Source organism: Balaenoptera acutorostrata, chromosome 4, assembly GCF_949987535.1.
Source record: "Balaenoptera acutorostrata chromosome 4, mBalAcu1.1, whole genome shotgun sequence".
NCBI lineage: Eukaryota > Metazoa > Chordata > Mammalia > Artiodactyla > Balaenopteridae > Balaenoptera > Balaenoptera acutorostrata.
The window spans coordinates 113,087,782-113,105,549 of NC_080067.1; the positions used below are offsets into that span (position 1 = coordinate 113,087,782).

The 17,768-nt window shown below is 32.1% G+C and overlaps 1 protein-coding gene across 1 annotated transcript in view; it reads right to left on the minus strand.

Moving 5' to 3' along the window:
• The window catches only part of CADM2 (cell adhesion molecule 2), a 307,663-nt gene extending 298,087 nt beyond the window's left edge, over positions 1-9,576 (minus strand). The window contains exon 1 of the mRNA XM_007164098.2: positions 9,510-9,576. Coding sequence (XP_007164160.2) covers positions 9,510-9,576 — 67 coding nt within the window. The remainder of the gene's footprint in view (positions 1-9,509) is intronic.
• Between the last annotated feature and the right edge of the window lie 8,192 nt (positions 9,577-17,768).

The following is a 17,768-nucleotide window of genomic DNA, read 5'->3' on the forward strand; positions in this document are numbered from 1 at the left end:
GTATCTTACTGGCTTAAGTCCTTTGCTCTTGATGATTCCTCTTGGAATGCTTCTCCCAGATATCCACATGGCTTGGTCCCTCAACATCAATTCTCTCCTCAAATGTCCCCTTTTTCTGATCTCCTTGTTCAAAATTAGAACCACCTCTCTACTTTTCCAAGCATTCCTGTCTCACTCTTCTGCTTTATTGTTTCTTCAAAACACCTACCACATTGTAACACACTACACTGTATAACTTACTTTTTTTTTCACTGATATATTTGCAGCCATCCCTGACAATGTTGAATGAAGGAATGAATAAATGAATGAATGAATGAGTGAATGAGTAAAAGCCCCATGAAGAAAAAATAAGGAGTATATATACCTTTTTTTCTCCCTATTATATCTTAGCACAGTAAAGACATTCAATAAAAATGTATCAAGCTAAGGAACATACTTGGTTTATTCTCTTTCCAAGGATGTTTGGTAAGATAAAGCATAAAAGAAATATCATTACCGAATTTTTTTCCATGCACATAGATCATTGGCATGGGCTCAGAACAAGGGCACCTTTTATTCATTACTAAATATCAAGTTCCTGGCTCTGTGACTGTACCTTATTTATTTAATAAAGATTTACATCTAGATATTAGTTGGTTGTTTTAAAAGTACTTTCATATATTCTTTCAATCATTATTACTCTATGATGTAGGTAGTACTGATATGTTTACCCATACTTTACTGCTATGAAGAGGAAATAAGTAGTAGAATAGATACTAAAACCCAGGTACTCTGATAACCTCCAAAGCCTTTAACATTATACTTTGCTACTGATAAATATGTTGTATTATGCTGTCAGGTCAAAGGATTTTTTTCCATTGAAAACATATAACCATCACTCTATCTGACTTGAAATATAAACCTGAATTTATTTTTAGTGTAATTTAGCTGTTAGCCTTATAGCACTTGTTTGCAAATGCCCCTAAATGTCTAACTGTTACACACTGATCACTGTATTTCTCCTTATTATAGACTTTTTCTGTTTAGAAACCTGTAAGAAGCCACAAACCTTGGGATTTTAATTACAGCCCCTCTAAACCTCCACACAGGAGCTGTAGAATAAGTAAATACCTATTTTATTAACAAAATAGAATGACATGAACCAACTGAATGAATGGAGTCCCAGAAGATACTGCCTTTTGGATGAGATGTGCTTTAGACAAAATACAAAGTACTATAATAATTTATTTATGATGGAAATGAGGACATAAACTTAAAGTAGCAATGTTTAGGGCTTCCCTGGTGGCGCAGTGATTGAGAATCTGCCTGCCAATGCAGGGGACACGGGTTCGAAGCCTGGTCTGGGAAGATCCCACATGCCGCGGAGCAACTAGGCCCGTGAGCCACAACTACTGAGCCTGCGCGTCTGGAGCCTGTGCTCCGCAACAAGAGAGGCCGCGGCAGTGAGAGGCCCGCGCACTGCGATGAAGAGTGGCCCCCGCTTGCCACAACTAGAGAAAGCCCTCGCACAGAAATGAAGACTCAACACAGCCATAAATAAATGAATAAAATTTAAAAAAAAAACAAAAAAAAAACTTTACAGTAGCAATGTTTAAAGTAATTTCTAATTGCTGTACAAAGCTGTACTCTGTTTTGGTGGCAAATGAGTTATGTTTATGCACATGTCCACAGGAAAGCTCAAGACTGTATTTGCATTTCAAGAAGAAAGGAGAGAGGGGAAAATGAAGCTTCATTAAATCAGGTAAAAATAATATTCTTTCAGATTTGCAAATAGAGTATCTAGAGCTGTCTTTCCATCCTGACCCATACTAGTTTGTAATGTGTCACATGAAGAGGGACAGTTACACAGCAGCAAATACTGAGATACTCCACAGAGCAAATACAGTCAAAATCCCTGTACACTGAGAAGTAAAAATCAGAAACCAGGTCAAATGAAGATGCAGTTTAAAAACAAGTAAAATTATCTACATTTTGACACACTGACTCATCTTACAGTAAAATTTTCATGAAAATACTTTTTAACCCTGTTACCCTCTTCTGAGTAAAACATTTTATATTAGTTATGCCTAAATATTTTCTAGACCATTACTCATCTGATTGAAAAACAAATTACCTCCTCACTTTCCCAGGAAGGAATAAGTGAGGTTAACATATGGTGAATGAATGAGAAACCCAGAAGAAAAAAGAATTTAAAAAAAAAGAATGAGAAACAACAAAAGTGTACTGGGAGAATATTTTTTTCACCAATATACTCAACAATGTAGGCCCAATTAATTTGTTCCTGATAACAACTCATTACAATTTTACTTTACTTCCATACCTAGCCCCAGTCCTACCTGGGTGGATGCGACCTAGGTAAATGCATTTAAACAAATGATTAAGATTAAATGAATTCTAACATTGATCAACCTGGTATCTTTAGAGGCTTTAATAGATTAAAAGTTTGAACTCAGTAGTCAGTATCTCAGATTTGGAATTGTTGCCCTGCCTCTTACTCATTTTGTTAACTTAAATTTCTTAACGCTTTGCATCATTTTCCTCACTGTACAAAAGGATAATAATAGTCCCTATCTCAAATAGCTTTATGAGGACTAAATTAGAAAACATATATAAAATGTTTAGTGTAATGCCTGGCATATAGTAAACATTCAAGAAATATTAGCTGTTATAATTATTATCTACTTTTTTAAAAGTTAGAAAAAGGTTGAGTAGTAACTTATATCTTTAAAACATTATTGTACCATCATATATAGCAACATCTTCAGCAATTTTCCTAGAGAAGTGAGATAAACTAGAACGTGGATTAAGAAAGCAATCTTAATGCTCAACATCACTAATCATTAGAGAAACGCAAATCAAAACTACAAAGAGGTATCACCTCACACCAGTCAGAATGGCCATCATTTAAAAGTTCACAAATAACAAATGTTGGAGAGGGTGTGGAGAAAAGGAAACCCTCATACACTGTTGGTGGGAATGTAAACTGGTGCAGCCATTATGGAGAATAGTATGGAGGTTCCTCAAAAAACTAAAAATAGAGTTGCCATATGATCCTGCAATCCCACTCCTGGGCATATATCTGGAGAAAGCTCTAATTCAAAAAGATACATGCACCCCAGTGTTCATTGCAGAACTATTTACAATAGCCAAGACATGGAAACAACCTAAATGTCCACTGACAGATGAATGGATAAAGAAGATGTGGTGCACACAAACACACACACACACACACACACACACACACACACACACAAATGGAATACTACTCAGCCATAAAGAAGAATGAAATAACACCATTTGCAGCAACATGGATGAACCTAGACATTATCATACTAAGTGAAGTAAGTAAGAAAGAGAAAGACAAATACCATATGACATCACTTATATGTGGAATCTAAAATATGGCACAAATGAACTTATCTACAAGACAGAAACAGACTCTCAGACATAGAGAACAGACTTGTGGCTGCCAAGGGGGAAGGGGGGTGGGGGAGAAATTGACTGGGAGTTTCGGATTAGCAGATGCAAACTATTGTATATAGAATGAATAAACAACAAGGTCCTACTGTATAGCACAGGGAACTATATTCAATATCCATAATGGAAAACCATAAACCATAATGGAAAAGAATATGAAAAAGAATGTATATATATGTATAACTGAATCACTTTGCTATACAGTGGGAATTAACACAACATTGTAAATCAACTATACTTCAATAAAATAAATTTAGAAGATTATTCTAAAAGGTACCACCTCAGGGCCTTTCACCTAGAACACTTAGTGAATATGTTATAGAAACACACCATGCTTTTAAATTTCCTTACATATTTCTATCATTCCCAACATATTTCCTCAGATCAGCCTAATGTGGGATAACAAACATAAGCTCCCATAATTGTCTCAAGTTATTTTCGATGAAGATTTTATAGCTATTATGCAAGAGTTTGAATAATTCCTTACATTTTTAAATTAAAATCCAAACATAGCTTCAAGAAAAGGAGTTAAGGGATGTGTTCCACAAAAGTTATATATAGCCCTATTCCTCAATTTCTTCACTGATAATAAAAGCAAGTAATTTTTACATTTTAAGTATTATATAAACCTCTATATGACACAGTTTTTGTAATTTTTCTCTTTCTTTTGATATTGAGTTGAAATTCTTTAATGATACTATTTATACACTTTGGATTTTAATATTTAAATGTGAAGAAAGAAAAAATACATATATCTAGTGGATCCTTCACATTAAATTGTATGTGTTTATTTTAATGTTAGAATAAATATAAACATATGAATGCCACCATGAAGATGAAATACAGTTCATACTCACAGAAAAGTTTTAGTTCTGGGACTTGTCTTTAACTACATGGTTTTTCGTTTTATTTTCTACAGACATTATTTAAATAATAGTAATGATGATAATAACAATAATAATAGATAAAATTTACTGAGTGTTTACTATGTGTCATCCCTTAGGTTAATATCCTTTTATACATTATCACATATAAATGTCACTACAGCTGAATGTTGAGTGAACATAATCAAATTATCCAGGTGTTCAAATCAAGTAAGTTGAAAAACCAGGATTTGATCCATGCAGTTCTGACTACAGAATGGAGCTTCTTAATATACAGTGTATATTATATAGTATAAACTGAAACATAGATGCCCCACTTAAGATAAAATCTCAGAATAGTTTGAAGCAATGCCTCAATTTCAATCTCTTACGTGCCTTTCAATTCACCTTTAAAAGATGTGATGTGATGGGAAACCTGGTATACTAAATTTCATATTTTGGTTGAACAGCAGACTTTTTATATTTATACCTAAATAAATAATTTATTTAATAATATTATGTGTGACTATTACTTAAATACAGTAAACTGAAATAGTGATTCTTCTCATACCACATATATCTCAGTTTAGACTGCTGAGTGTCCTGCATTATCTTTAAATTCTTATATAATGTCAGAATAATTGTGTTAATTTTTATTTGAGCACTAAATTATGATTATCTGATTGAAAGGAATAGCTAAAGGCTGGTATTCTAGAAATGGCATAAAATGTTATCCCTATTATAGTTGTCAAATTTTGAATAAAAAATAAAGCCTACAAATCAGATTGAACAATAAAAATAAATTTACTGCATTAAAACTATTTAGAAATTGTGTATGATTCTGGAACAATATTAATCAGTAAAATACATTTAGTCTATACATTTGTAATAGAGTGAAATAAAATCACTTTATACAAAGAAATTTTAGGAATACTCTAGGTTACCTTTTTCTCTATCTCTAAGTGGCAAAGCATTGATGATCTTATTGATATCTGAATGTAGGATAGATTATAGAGTGTAGATATATGAATTCACTGTGTTATATGAAGGTAGGGTAGATTGTAGAGTGTTGAGAATTCAATCAGAAGACAAGTTAGAACTATTCCAGGCAAGCTCTGAGGAATGAGTGATTTGAAGAAGAGGGATCCATGGAAATGTTTCTATTCCCATAGTAAAATTAGGACATAATTAGGACAATAATTTTATTCCCATAAAATTAGGACAATTTGATAATTGACTGGTTAGGGTGCCATTAAGATGGAGGAGTTAAAGATATTCCCAATCTTTTAAACTAAGAAATTAGGTAAACATTTGTTCAAGAGAAGACATAACAAACCCTGAGAGCTCAAATTTACAAAGAAAAATAAGAGTTTCGGTTTTTAATATTCAGTTAGAAATGTTCAGCAGGGTGCCGGGAACATCAGATACGAGCTTAATAGTAAGAGCAAGTCTAGAAAAGTCATAACTGAAATGAACTCAGAAAAGTTTAGAGAAAGAAAACAATTATATTAATCAGTTCTCTTTTTGATTACAAGCAAGAGAAACCTATCTAGAAAGCTTAATGAAAAGACAGCTGTGTCAGAGACCCAAAGGGCAAGGATATAACAGAACCTTCTATTAGAACAAGGGACTTAAGCACCATGAGGGCACTCTCTTAACCTCTTACTCTTTTACATTCCTGCTCATTCTTCTCTTATTTCTCAGTCTCAATTCATCTTCCTACTCAGTCTACATACGAAATTCACAGCCACAAAGTGTAACAAAATTTATTTCCCATCTCTCCTCCTTCCTGTTGCTCCTTTCTCACTTCTCAGTTTTAAGTTTCTAGGGGAGGAATTTGATCGAATCACTTGTCTTTCTCTTAACATTCAGTAACGGTGAGGGAGGTTCGCTGTGGGTACTCAATAATGCACAAAATGGCTGCTTATAAAATTCTGTAGGAAGTGAAGTTCATCTCTCAAAAAAGGAAGTGGAGAGCTGCAACACTGCGAGAAGTGATCTCTTTAGGGGTCAAAGATTAACCCGAATGAAACCTATATTCCAGAACAAGATAGAAGAGGAGAGGGAAAGAAGGAGGCAAAGAGGAGTTAAAAGAAAATGAAACCTATAACAGAGACACTGAAACAAGGGAAGTGGAAAATCAAAAGAAACATTATATTCAGCAGAAAAATGAGTAATTTGAGGTTTGGGGAACCACCATTTCATTTGACAACTAAAGAATAATTGGCAAACTTCAGAATGACAGTTTCTACAAAATAAGGAATGAGTTACTACATGATTTGATGAAATTCAAATAGTACATGTTTATATACTGCCCTTGGATACTGGTATAATAATCACTATTTAAAAAAAAAAGAGAGGAAGAAAATTAGGGTAATTTTCTATGCCATTACTAGTAACTGCTAACTAACTCCTAGAGAATCCTTTTACTCTAACCACTCACAAATTGTTTAAGAGTTTCATAATTTTACTGGGAGGGTAATGTCAAATTTACCAGTCTATGGTTTCTCAAATGTAATCCTTTCTCCTTAACAAATATCACAGCACATACCTCTCTCCAATATTGCAGAAGTTCCCCACATTTGCATGATTCCGTAAGAATAAATGAATGAGCTGTTATCCTCTACAAAACTCCCCTGGGTTCCCTGGGATGTACTTTATTTGGGCCAGGAGAAATTTAGTATTTTTAAGCAATCTGCTCTTATATTATCTTGGGTTTTATTTTCCTCTTACCCACATTTTTTTTTTTTTCCTGTTTGAAGACCATTTGCCTTGACATAGAAATTGGACAATAAAAGCATTGGGTACTTCTCTCTATTGTCTACATAATATACATCTGTCTCAGTCATTAGAAATAAAATTTCAATTTCTACTTGAGGCATAGTTCATTTTAGAAAGTGTCATTTCTTATCTCTATAACACCTTGTAGATGCAAAAATACAGGCATAGGGTGAACTGTGTCCTAAAGCCCCCTGCAGGCTTGTACACAAGCGAAAAAAAAGAGATTCAAATAAAATGGATAGGTGTGGAACAACAGGGATGGCAACGTGGGTGTCCTAAATCGGACACATAAACATGTTTGTATCGCAAAATCCTAGCCAGCTTGAGTCCTGATGTGACTGTGCAGACACCTATAATATAATGTACGGCTGGATTCCTTCAGTGGTGAATTGGTTTCCTGTACTAATACTTTGTAACCTGTATATTGTAATTTGAATTACTGTCCATCGTTTTTTCAAGAATTATAAAGTGAACACAGATGTGATTATTATGAGAGGTTTTATGTAATCGAATGCAGTAATGACTCATGATCACTCCATCATCAAATTTAACTTCCTCCACTCTCATAAAACACAGGTCTTCTTCTTTTAAAAGGTGCCCTCACTATATGAAATAAACTATATTCATTCCTGCTTCTATACCTTTACTTATGCTTTCAAATTCCTTTTTCTATGTACTACTTTCTTCTATATATACTACCCATCCTTCAACAATCAGTTCAAGCCCCACTTGCCATATAAAGCATTCTCTGAGAACAAGGACTCCAACCTCAATATGTAAATCTTGCTAACTCCCTTTACACTCAAGTTCTATATCCCACAATTAACACATTATATTGTACATCGTTCTTAATTCTTCATTCCTAAAACTGCAAAATAATCTTTTATTATATAAATATATTTCATAAATATATACTCATTGTCAAGTAATTTCTTAATTGTTTCATGAGTGTATTTCTTTTGTCCACAGACAGAAAATTACTGGGGCAAGAATTGGCTAATTCTAGCACATTTATTGAAAAAGAGACTAGGCTAAGTGTGGAGGATTAAACAAAGGGTAACAAGAAATTTGCCATCTCATCTTTTATATTTTTAGTGTTTTATAAAACAAATACATTCCTCGGAAAATAGTAGTTGCACACTAAATGCTTAGCCTTATAAATAGGGATCAGTTAACACTCCAAACATAAATCTATGTATAGTGTTAAAACTAGCTGTAAAACTACAACCTGGGGGAGGGCAGGGCTGGAGGGGAAGGAATAATAGAGAAGGGTGGCCTTGTGGTAGATCTGAATATGAGAAATGGAGAAAGACAAAACCACCTGGTTATTTCTCCTGAGCACATAGATGAAGATATTAGGCAGGGCAATATTGAATAATGAAGAGTCAGAAATTCTCCACAAAGAAGAGGCCCGTTTGTGAGAAGCAAAATGAAGCTAGCATTGTTTAAAATGCTAGTAGCAGCAGGAAGTTTACTTGTTGTTTTACATATTTTACTTAATCCTCACAACAACCTTTTGAATTATTTACTGTTTTTCACACTCTGTAGATGAGGCAACTGAAGATAACAGATATATGACCAATAAGGTTATTACAGTGTTGCTGTATAAAAATAAATGAAAGAGAAAAAAATATATATATTTGCTATATAAGGAGAAAACATTTTAAAAATATATAGATTGTTCTAGAGAACATGAAATTGAAACACATAAACTACAAACCTATGACACTATCATAGATATCATATATATATACACATTATATACACACACACACACACACACACACACACGTTTGAATTCTTTTAGAAACCATAAAGACTTTGACACATCAAGCCAAAAGTCTTTTTCTTTCAGGGGGACATTCTGGCATTAGACAAGCACATCCTCTCTCATGAAAATGTATTTTCAGGATTCTAGCAAATGAAATTTAATACAACTAGGAAATGGATAAAAAAAAGCCATAAATAGAAAACTGGAGTTTAATAAAGGATAAAATTTTCTTTTCACATAATTCTATGAAGGCATGTTCAATTTTGAGACTTTCCATCAGCTTTATTTTATGCTGTATTTTTTTCCAGTTCACAATTTTATCAAGGAAACTAAGGTCAACAGGCAAAATGTTAGGCATAAAAGCACCTTATTCCACTTGGAATAAAGTTGGAAATAAAACAAGAAAATAAACTCACAGATAATCATGGAAACACAGACATATATCAGAAACTGAATAATTAAAATGATATATATTTGTATTTGTAGAAATTTACAACTAATATCTACACACTGAACTGGTATTATCACGAACAGAACTAGCTCTATCATTTGAGAGGACGCACAAGACTAAGCAGAAAACAATCATGGTAAATCATGCAGAATGGACAATAGCTCACCTTTAACTTTATTCTTTGAAGCAGCCGCTGGTACCAAGATTGCACAAGAAGAAGAGAACAAACACATTAGATTATTAGGCAGAGTCTCTAATAAGTAAAAGAGATATGTTATCACTGTTAGTTAAAGTCTAAAATGATATGCTTATGATTACACCATCAACGCACTTTAGATGAATAGGACTTGTAACAAAGAAAATGACAATTGGTTATATTTTGTTAGTATATGATTAAAGTCCTTGAAAAAGAAAGAGTAAAACAGATAGGAGCCACAGAGTGCAAATACCAAACACCACAAGGCACAAAATTCTTTTTTAAAACTGTGTATCTTTCTTTCTCTTTGTCTTTTTTAACTCTAAAGTTTAGTTAATAATTCAATTAAAAATACTAATATAAAGTTTAAATATATTTCATTTTATTTAACAATTCAAATGTAATCCATAACGTTTGGATAAATCACAAGGGCCGTTCACTTGCACTTACTGAGTGCTTACTTAAATGCCAGAGAGAGTTGAGTACTTTCCATACATCTTCCACTTAACCACCTCAAGAAGTAAGTTTTGTTATTATTGCCTCACAGATGTGAAAACTGGAACTTAGAAAAGTTACATTACTTGCTGACTATGGGACAGCTGGAAATAAGCAAATTTGGGATTTGATCCTAGGTGTGTCTGAACCTAAAATCTGTGCTCTAAGATACTACCTTACACTATTGGGATTTACAGCACCGAGTCACCAACTGGATTGCGAATATCAGGTCTATAAAGACAAATCAAAATTTCATGATTCATTAAACTTCAGCTATTTGGTACTTGGTTGATCACATAGCTATGAAACTAGAAAACTCCATTACTTTAAATGGCATTATTTTCATTAAGAAGTAGAAATTTAAGTTTATTATATCTATTGGTAAACACTTTGGGGCAGAAGTAAACTGAATGAGGAAATTAGAACAGTCCTGACAGGAGAATTCTTTACTCAAAGGAAAACTTCTAGACAAAATGCATAATTAGATACCCCAAACATTTTGAAGTAATATGTTCTATTTTGATTTAAATATTTAAAAAGGAAGATTGACAGAGGAAGGCGTGCTTTTTCATTTTCTAAATGATGTCAAAGATGAAGTGGTCCATCCCCTAACTGGGAAATAGGCAGTCTCTAGCCTGCATACTGACCCCAGTGAAGTTTAATTTAGATTTTAGACTGAGTGCTTATGAACTGCAAATGGAAACTTTTAACTTACACTTTCTTCTTTCAAGTTATTTAGAGCTAAAGAAAAATTTCTAGCAAGTCTAGATACATGCCAGATTACTCATACAGAATTTCATTTTTATCCACAATCACAAACACTATCTTTTATTGTATTTATCTTCTGCTAGTTCATAAAAAATGTACATCATATTTTTTAAATAATAAATTTTTTCAAATAAAAACATATTAAGTAAAAGCAAAATTATTTCAGGAAACCTTGCTTAAGTCCTTACAAAAACCCATTCAAACTCTGTTTATTCCACAGCTTTAAAATGAAGGTAAGTGGTTGGAGAGGGAGAATGTTCACAATACTGTTATGAATATAATGTAAACTAACTTTCTTTTATAAAGCAAAGACCCAAAATTAAACTACCAGCTGTTTTTGTGATATTGTTACTGTGATATAACAATTCATGGCAAAATTTGTCACCCATTAGAGTCCCTAAAATATTTAATGTTAAAAGTTAAACTTTAAAAGTCATTTTACCAGGAAATTTTGCTCCTACTTAATGAATTAAATACTTCTATTTTTTTGCTTATTTTTATTACAAATTGACAAACGCCAAAAAATAAGAGGTGACATAGATTAAAAAAAAACAATAGCTCATCCTTCTCCAAAGGCTGCTACTGAAATAATCAATATTAACAGTTTGCTAATGTTATAAAAATATATTTTGCTATTCTTATAAAAAACAATAACATATATACTTTGTGTATTTTGTTACCATAAACAGGATCATACTATACACAGTTCTTTGCAGTCTGTTTTACCCTCATCTTCCAGGTTAATACATGGAGTTCTAACTCACTAATTATAATAGTTGTATATTTTTCTATAGTGTATGAAGTATGGGACTATTTCCCTATTGATAGAAAATCAGGTTGCTTTTAGGTTTGTTTTCTTGTTGTTGTTTGTTTGTTTACTGCTAATAACAATGCTGCAATACACATCCTGTGTCATATCCCTTTTATACCGAACTGGTGTTTTGTTTCTGATGGGCAGATTCCCAGGGTTTTTTTCATATTTCTATCCAGAAAACCACTGACAAAGATGAAGACCTTAGATATTGCTGATGGAAGTGTTGAGAAAGCTTGGATAAAAATATGCAAGTATATTAAATGTTCTAAAATAAGAGAAAACCAGCGAAAAGAAAAAAAGGAGAGAAACAGAAGTACAGAATCTAGTGCTCCAGATGACTGCTATACCGCAACCTCCTTGGATCTTTTAAACCACAAGCTGTTTCATTTAACTTTTCTTAATATTTGTTTTTCAGTTAAAAATTCAGTTTTTAATTCCTTGGTAGAATTTTAGTAGATTTCAGAATTCTAATCATTAGGAATTATTTTCATCTTTTGTGTTGTTTTTAAGACTACACAAAGCTGACTTATTTTTAGATTATGCAAAAATATTATTTCACTCAATTTCAAAGAAAATATTTCAATGTATCAGTATATTAAATTGTTAACATGAAAAGAAATTTTACTTAAAATTCAAAGTTATCACTTAACATTTTTAGCACAAATTCAAAGAAAAATTGCCAAAAGCTTTAGAAATTTTTGAGACAATAGTATCAAATGTGTTAACAGATACAACTAGTCTTTTACAAAAATTCATCTTTTTTATTAAAAATTAGTGAAATAAAAATAGAGAAGGCAATCTTTACATTTCTCAGTGGGATGGAGATGAATTTTTGAAAGTTCTCAAACATTACATGATGGTAGATGATTTTACTCTTAGATTATTGGGTAGATACCAAAATAAACTAGAAAGGAAAACAAAAGCTCTATGTCTGTTTCTGTGTGTGTTCAGGCAGCTAATACTAGACTAGGCTGGTTAATATAATTGGAAAGCGGCCAGGCTACCAGGTTTGTTAGCCCAATTATAATTCTCTGCATATTCAATAAAAGAAGCCAAGATGACAGCAATACTGTCATAAATGTCATGTTCAATACTTGTAAGATTTTCCATTGTCAGCACAGTCCAATTATAAGTCAATTGTAAAGTGCACACTGCATACCACCCAAAAGTGACTGAAAATTATCTTAAAAATACAATTTTAGCGGTTCATAGTTAAAATGAAAAGAAAGGAAGTAAAGGTACTTTGACCTGAGAAAAGTTTTAGATATGACATTAACATTTCTTCACCTTTATAATAAAGGCAGCAAGTTGTAACTATAACATTATAGTTGTTCACACTTTTTTCCAGAGATGGTCAGTTATAATATTAAATTTGTAACTGCTAATAATTCTGATATTAATAATGTGAAAATTTATGTATGTAATTTTTGAAGAAAAATCATGTGAATAATAACAGAAATACCAGAGCTATTTACATATGAATGCTGAATAGTCAGTGAATATTAAGCATTATATTAATGAGGTTTATCTCTGAAAACTCCAATACAGATGATTAAAAAGTAAAAATATAATTAATTGATTGTCACCAATTAGTTAATTAGTTCACTGAATTATTCAAGTGTCTGTCTATTTGAAAGGTATCACTAATAATTCTGCAAAGAATTGGTGAATCTAAAACAGTGTTTCTCAAAATGAAGTACAGGCACTACAAGTAGGGCATGAGGGCATTCTCAGAGGAGATGAGATAAATTTTACCTACCTCATAATTTGTATGACCTAGCCACATTTTCCCTGTTCTTTTAATTTCTACTCCTAATTTTAAGATTTATGTCATAACAAAAATGGTGATATGTTTTATTAGTATCTGTAATGTATGGATAATGTAGAATATACTGGATTTGTAGTTGCCTTTAGAAGTGTTTGCTGAAAAGTTACTTAGCAATAAAACATTTCGGAAATAGCAAAGACATTACTGGAATTTATTCACAGAGAGCTAATACTAAAGCATTGTGGATCTTTTTATTTTAATATTATGTAGCCTTTTTTTGAAAACTTTGGTATTTTAGCCTAGTGTTGTTTACTCTTCTTTCCCTAAACAAATTTATAGATAAGGGACTGTCGTTTCTTAATAGAGAAGCAATAAACTTAGCAAGTACTGACATTCCAAGGAGACAGAGGTTCCTGACATCTGCAACTTCATACTCAGATATATTTTGTGTTCCTCCTGCCCCAAATTTAATCTATAATGAAACAAAACAAAACAAACCCATTGCCATTGATAGACACTGCACAATAAAAATTTTTTAAATATGAAAGTTACTCTTATAGACATATGTGCAAATTATAATAATAAGAGAGAATATATTGCCACTACTTTCTAGAAGAAATACAATGGAAACTAAGAGATCTAAAATATTACAAAACTGGGAGCCAGAGATGATAAGTGACTTTTTCTAGGTCACAAAGCTATTTGGTAGCAAAATTACAACCAAAACACCACGCTGAACATGTATATTTTAAAATCCACTATATCAAAATGCAATCATTAGATACAGTATAACAATGTAGTGCTAATTAATATCAGGAGAGTTTTATTCCTTTTTACAAAGGAGGAAATCACACTGATTTTAAAAAGAAGTACTACTACATCTAATTTATCAGATACTTACCACGGTATTACAGTCTTTTCAAGATATGAAAATTAAAATAATTGCATTTCAGGGCTAGATAACCACCTATATTTCCTCCTTTTTTCTCCAACTATCCAGTACAAAGTTAATAACATTCTTTCACTAATCACTTGAGATTTACTTAAAATAACATCTTTCTTAGCTATCAACTAACATCATCTAAACATGAGAATTTTCTTCTAAGGCTCGTTAGAAATGAAAATTTTAAAAAGTGTGACTTTAATTTCTTTCACAAGTTCTTCTTTCTTAATAACCACACAAATTTCACACTAGGAAAAAATGTGTAAAAATGATGCTTGAGAAAGAAATGTTTGCTAAAAGAGATATACCCAAGAGTAACCAAATATTTGATGAGTGGAAATTTCTCCCAATACAAATACCCCAGCCAATAAATAAAGAGGAAATAATAGAACTCAAAAACCACTGTTCCACAATCTTTAATAAGTTCTTATACGTAGCTGCCTATGTATATACATAATGCTAACATCATTTAAAGGGAGAATTCCAGGCATTACATACCTTCTCCTGGAAGGACACAATACCATTTAAGTATTTCTGCAATATAATCAAATCTGGATAGAATTGTGCCTCTCCGTTGAACTTCCAATGTCCAGTATACACAGGAAACAACAAAAAAAAATGCACTGTCAATGCAATTAGTCTAACCTTGAATATGGGAAACCACACACAAGGAATTTTGGTATTTGGTTCCTTTAGCAAATAGATATCAGGGATAAAAAATACCAATTGAAGGGGGAACCTAAGAGACATATCAAGCAAATGGCATGTGCAGACTACTTTGGATCCTGATTTGAGCCCTGGATATTTCACAATATTAAAGAATTGTTGTTAGTACTTAGGTGGAATAATAGTATTATAAATATATTTTTTAAGTCATTATCTTTTCACAAAACTAAATATGAAAAATGACCAGTTGCCTGCAATTCCTTTTAAAATAATCTTGAAATGCATGTTGTTTATAATATTTTCTATTTTTATAGATGGTTGAAATTTCTGATACTAAAAAAAATATTTAAAATTATTTAAGTATCTAGGTTTATTTCTTGACATCAATGTTCCTATAATATGATTACATGTAATAGTGTATAAAACAGCACAGTACTGGCTATATACTGGTGTTTGTATTGAATGAGATTATCTTATGTGAGTAAATTTTTACTTGTATGTGCAAGGCAAACAAGCACCATTCAAATAATTTTGGTTTATGAAATTTAGTCTCTAAAATGTGGAACATAGTAATTTCCTCTATGAAATAACCATTTTGCTTCTGCAGAAATGAAACAGAAGTTTATTTTAAGCTTCTGACTACTTCATTCAACTGTATTTTGAGAATTAAGTAATCTATATAATTATTTCTTTCCCATGTTTCCTCACTCTATACAGACAGAATTAATTATATATATCAAAATAACTGTTATTTTGTATTAAGAATTTTTCTCTCCACTGTTTTTATGCTTCTAGCACTGATAGCTTACATGTAAAATATTTACACTACTTTATTCTATATTTCTTTTGCTGTCAAGAATCTCTTCAAACTTCATGAGTCACTACCAATTTATAAATTTCTTTTTCTTCTGCTGTACTCCATACTGCCCTGTAAGGCTTATGACTTTTACACTGATAAATATAGGGAGTTTTCAAGACTTTGTAAAAAAAAATTGGATTCAAACTCATGCCTCTAGAAGAGACTATAAAATAAATGCAAACCCTTAGATGTATCCATCATATATTATTATTAAAGCTTTGAGACACTACCAGAATAAAAGATTCTCAATAAATAAAGTACACGGGCATCATTTGAAGTTATATTTATGTCTGTGTTACTAAACCAGGAAGCTATCTTAGAAATATCCTAAATCTATAATTGGAATAAAATAGAGCAATGGATATTAGTCTTCTATTATTCCCCAGATTCTCATTTGCTAATTTTGATGGATAAATTTAATATATATACCTTAGATTGTTGTTAATTACATAAAACTATTAGATTTGGGAAATGTTTTAAAAACAGAAACTAAGAAAACTAAATTCTAATGTCAGTGAGATTGGTCATATTTCCTATTTTCTAGATGCTGTAGTTATATTTTCAGTTTTTTCTATTAAATTACTATATTAATTAGAAATTTTATACTCAATAATTTATTTTAAAATATATTCCATTTTACTAGTTTAAACATATGCTAAGTAAATGATACTTTTATGTCCATAAATAGTAATGGTAAAATAGTAAAGCAACTGTATATGCATGTTGAAAATTTTCTGAGCCATCAAAGCTCTCCAATTGTCATGTAGAACCAATAATGGTATGGTATCTACCAATAAGAGTTCACATTCTAAGGCAGATGGTGACCTGAGAAAATTAGTAGGACACAAACATTCTCTCCGTGTGTCTGTGTGTGTATGCATATATATATGTGTGTATGTATATGTACACAGAATACAATATTATGTAATTACTTTGTATAATCACATGCATATATAACAGTTTACTCAGTTCATATTATACCATTGGTAATTATTACTTTTTATTTTTATTTAGAAAGAATAACTGGACTCTGTACTAGTGTTGAGAATGGTTTCAATCAGAGAACCGTAGTAGCACCTAGTAAACACATTTATTGATGGATAACACTTTTGCAATCATTATAATAGATGACTGGGATTCACTGATGTAAAGGAAGAGAATTCATACCACCTGGAATTTACATGGACCCCCAAGAGTTTACAGCTTGGGCTTAAGGAGGGTAGTGACAGGAAGTGGGTCAAGGGGCAGAAACAGAAAAAATATTTGACAGAAATAATCAAATGTTTTCATGAGATTATTTTGAGAAGATGTATAAATAGAGGTGTGAAACTCAGCACCATGTGCTGATTTGGCCTACAGCATTCAAGTAAATAGTCATGAAGTAAACGTGAACTCAATGTACCCTAACTCCTAATTACCAGATAATGGGTTAATTCTGGAAAAGCTGTGCAAATAGAGAACGTGGTTAGGAATAACTTAAGGGAATCTATCTAATCTGCTTCAGTGTAGAGCAGGTAACTTGTTCAATTTTCAAGGGATCCAAAGGCAATCATTTCAGTGGGCCGGCAAAGTCAAGCTTCTCCATGCATAAGAGTATGATCAAGAAATACTTGGTTTTACCCTCTAGTGAATCATCCCAGTGAGGAGCTCAAGCAAAGTGAAAGGTGACCCCCAGAATGTTGTGCATCAGACATTGCTGCTTCTCTGATCTCATCCTGACTCATACATCAGGAAGGGTCATGACTGCCTAAAATTAAGTCATCCACACTAAAAAGAGTTCAGACCCAGAATACACACACTTAACATACATTCATATTTAAGGCATGCTAATTTTAAGGAGCACTTAGATGCCTATTTCTAGTACATCACTTCTATAAACCAAGCGCAGGGAATGTGATCATTTAGAAATGTCAGTT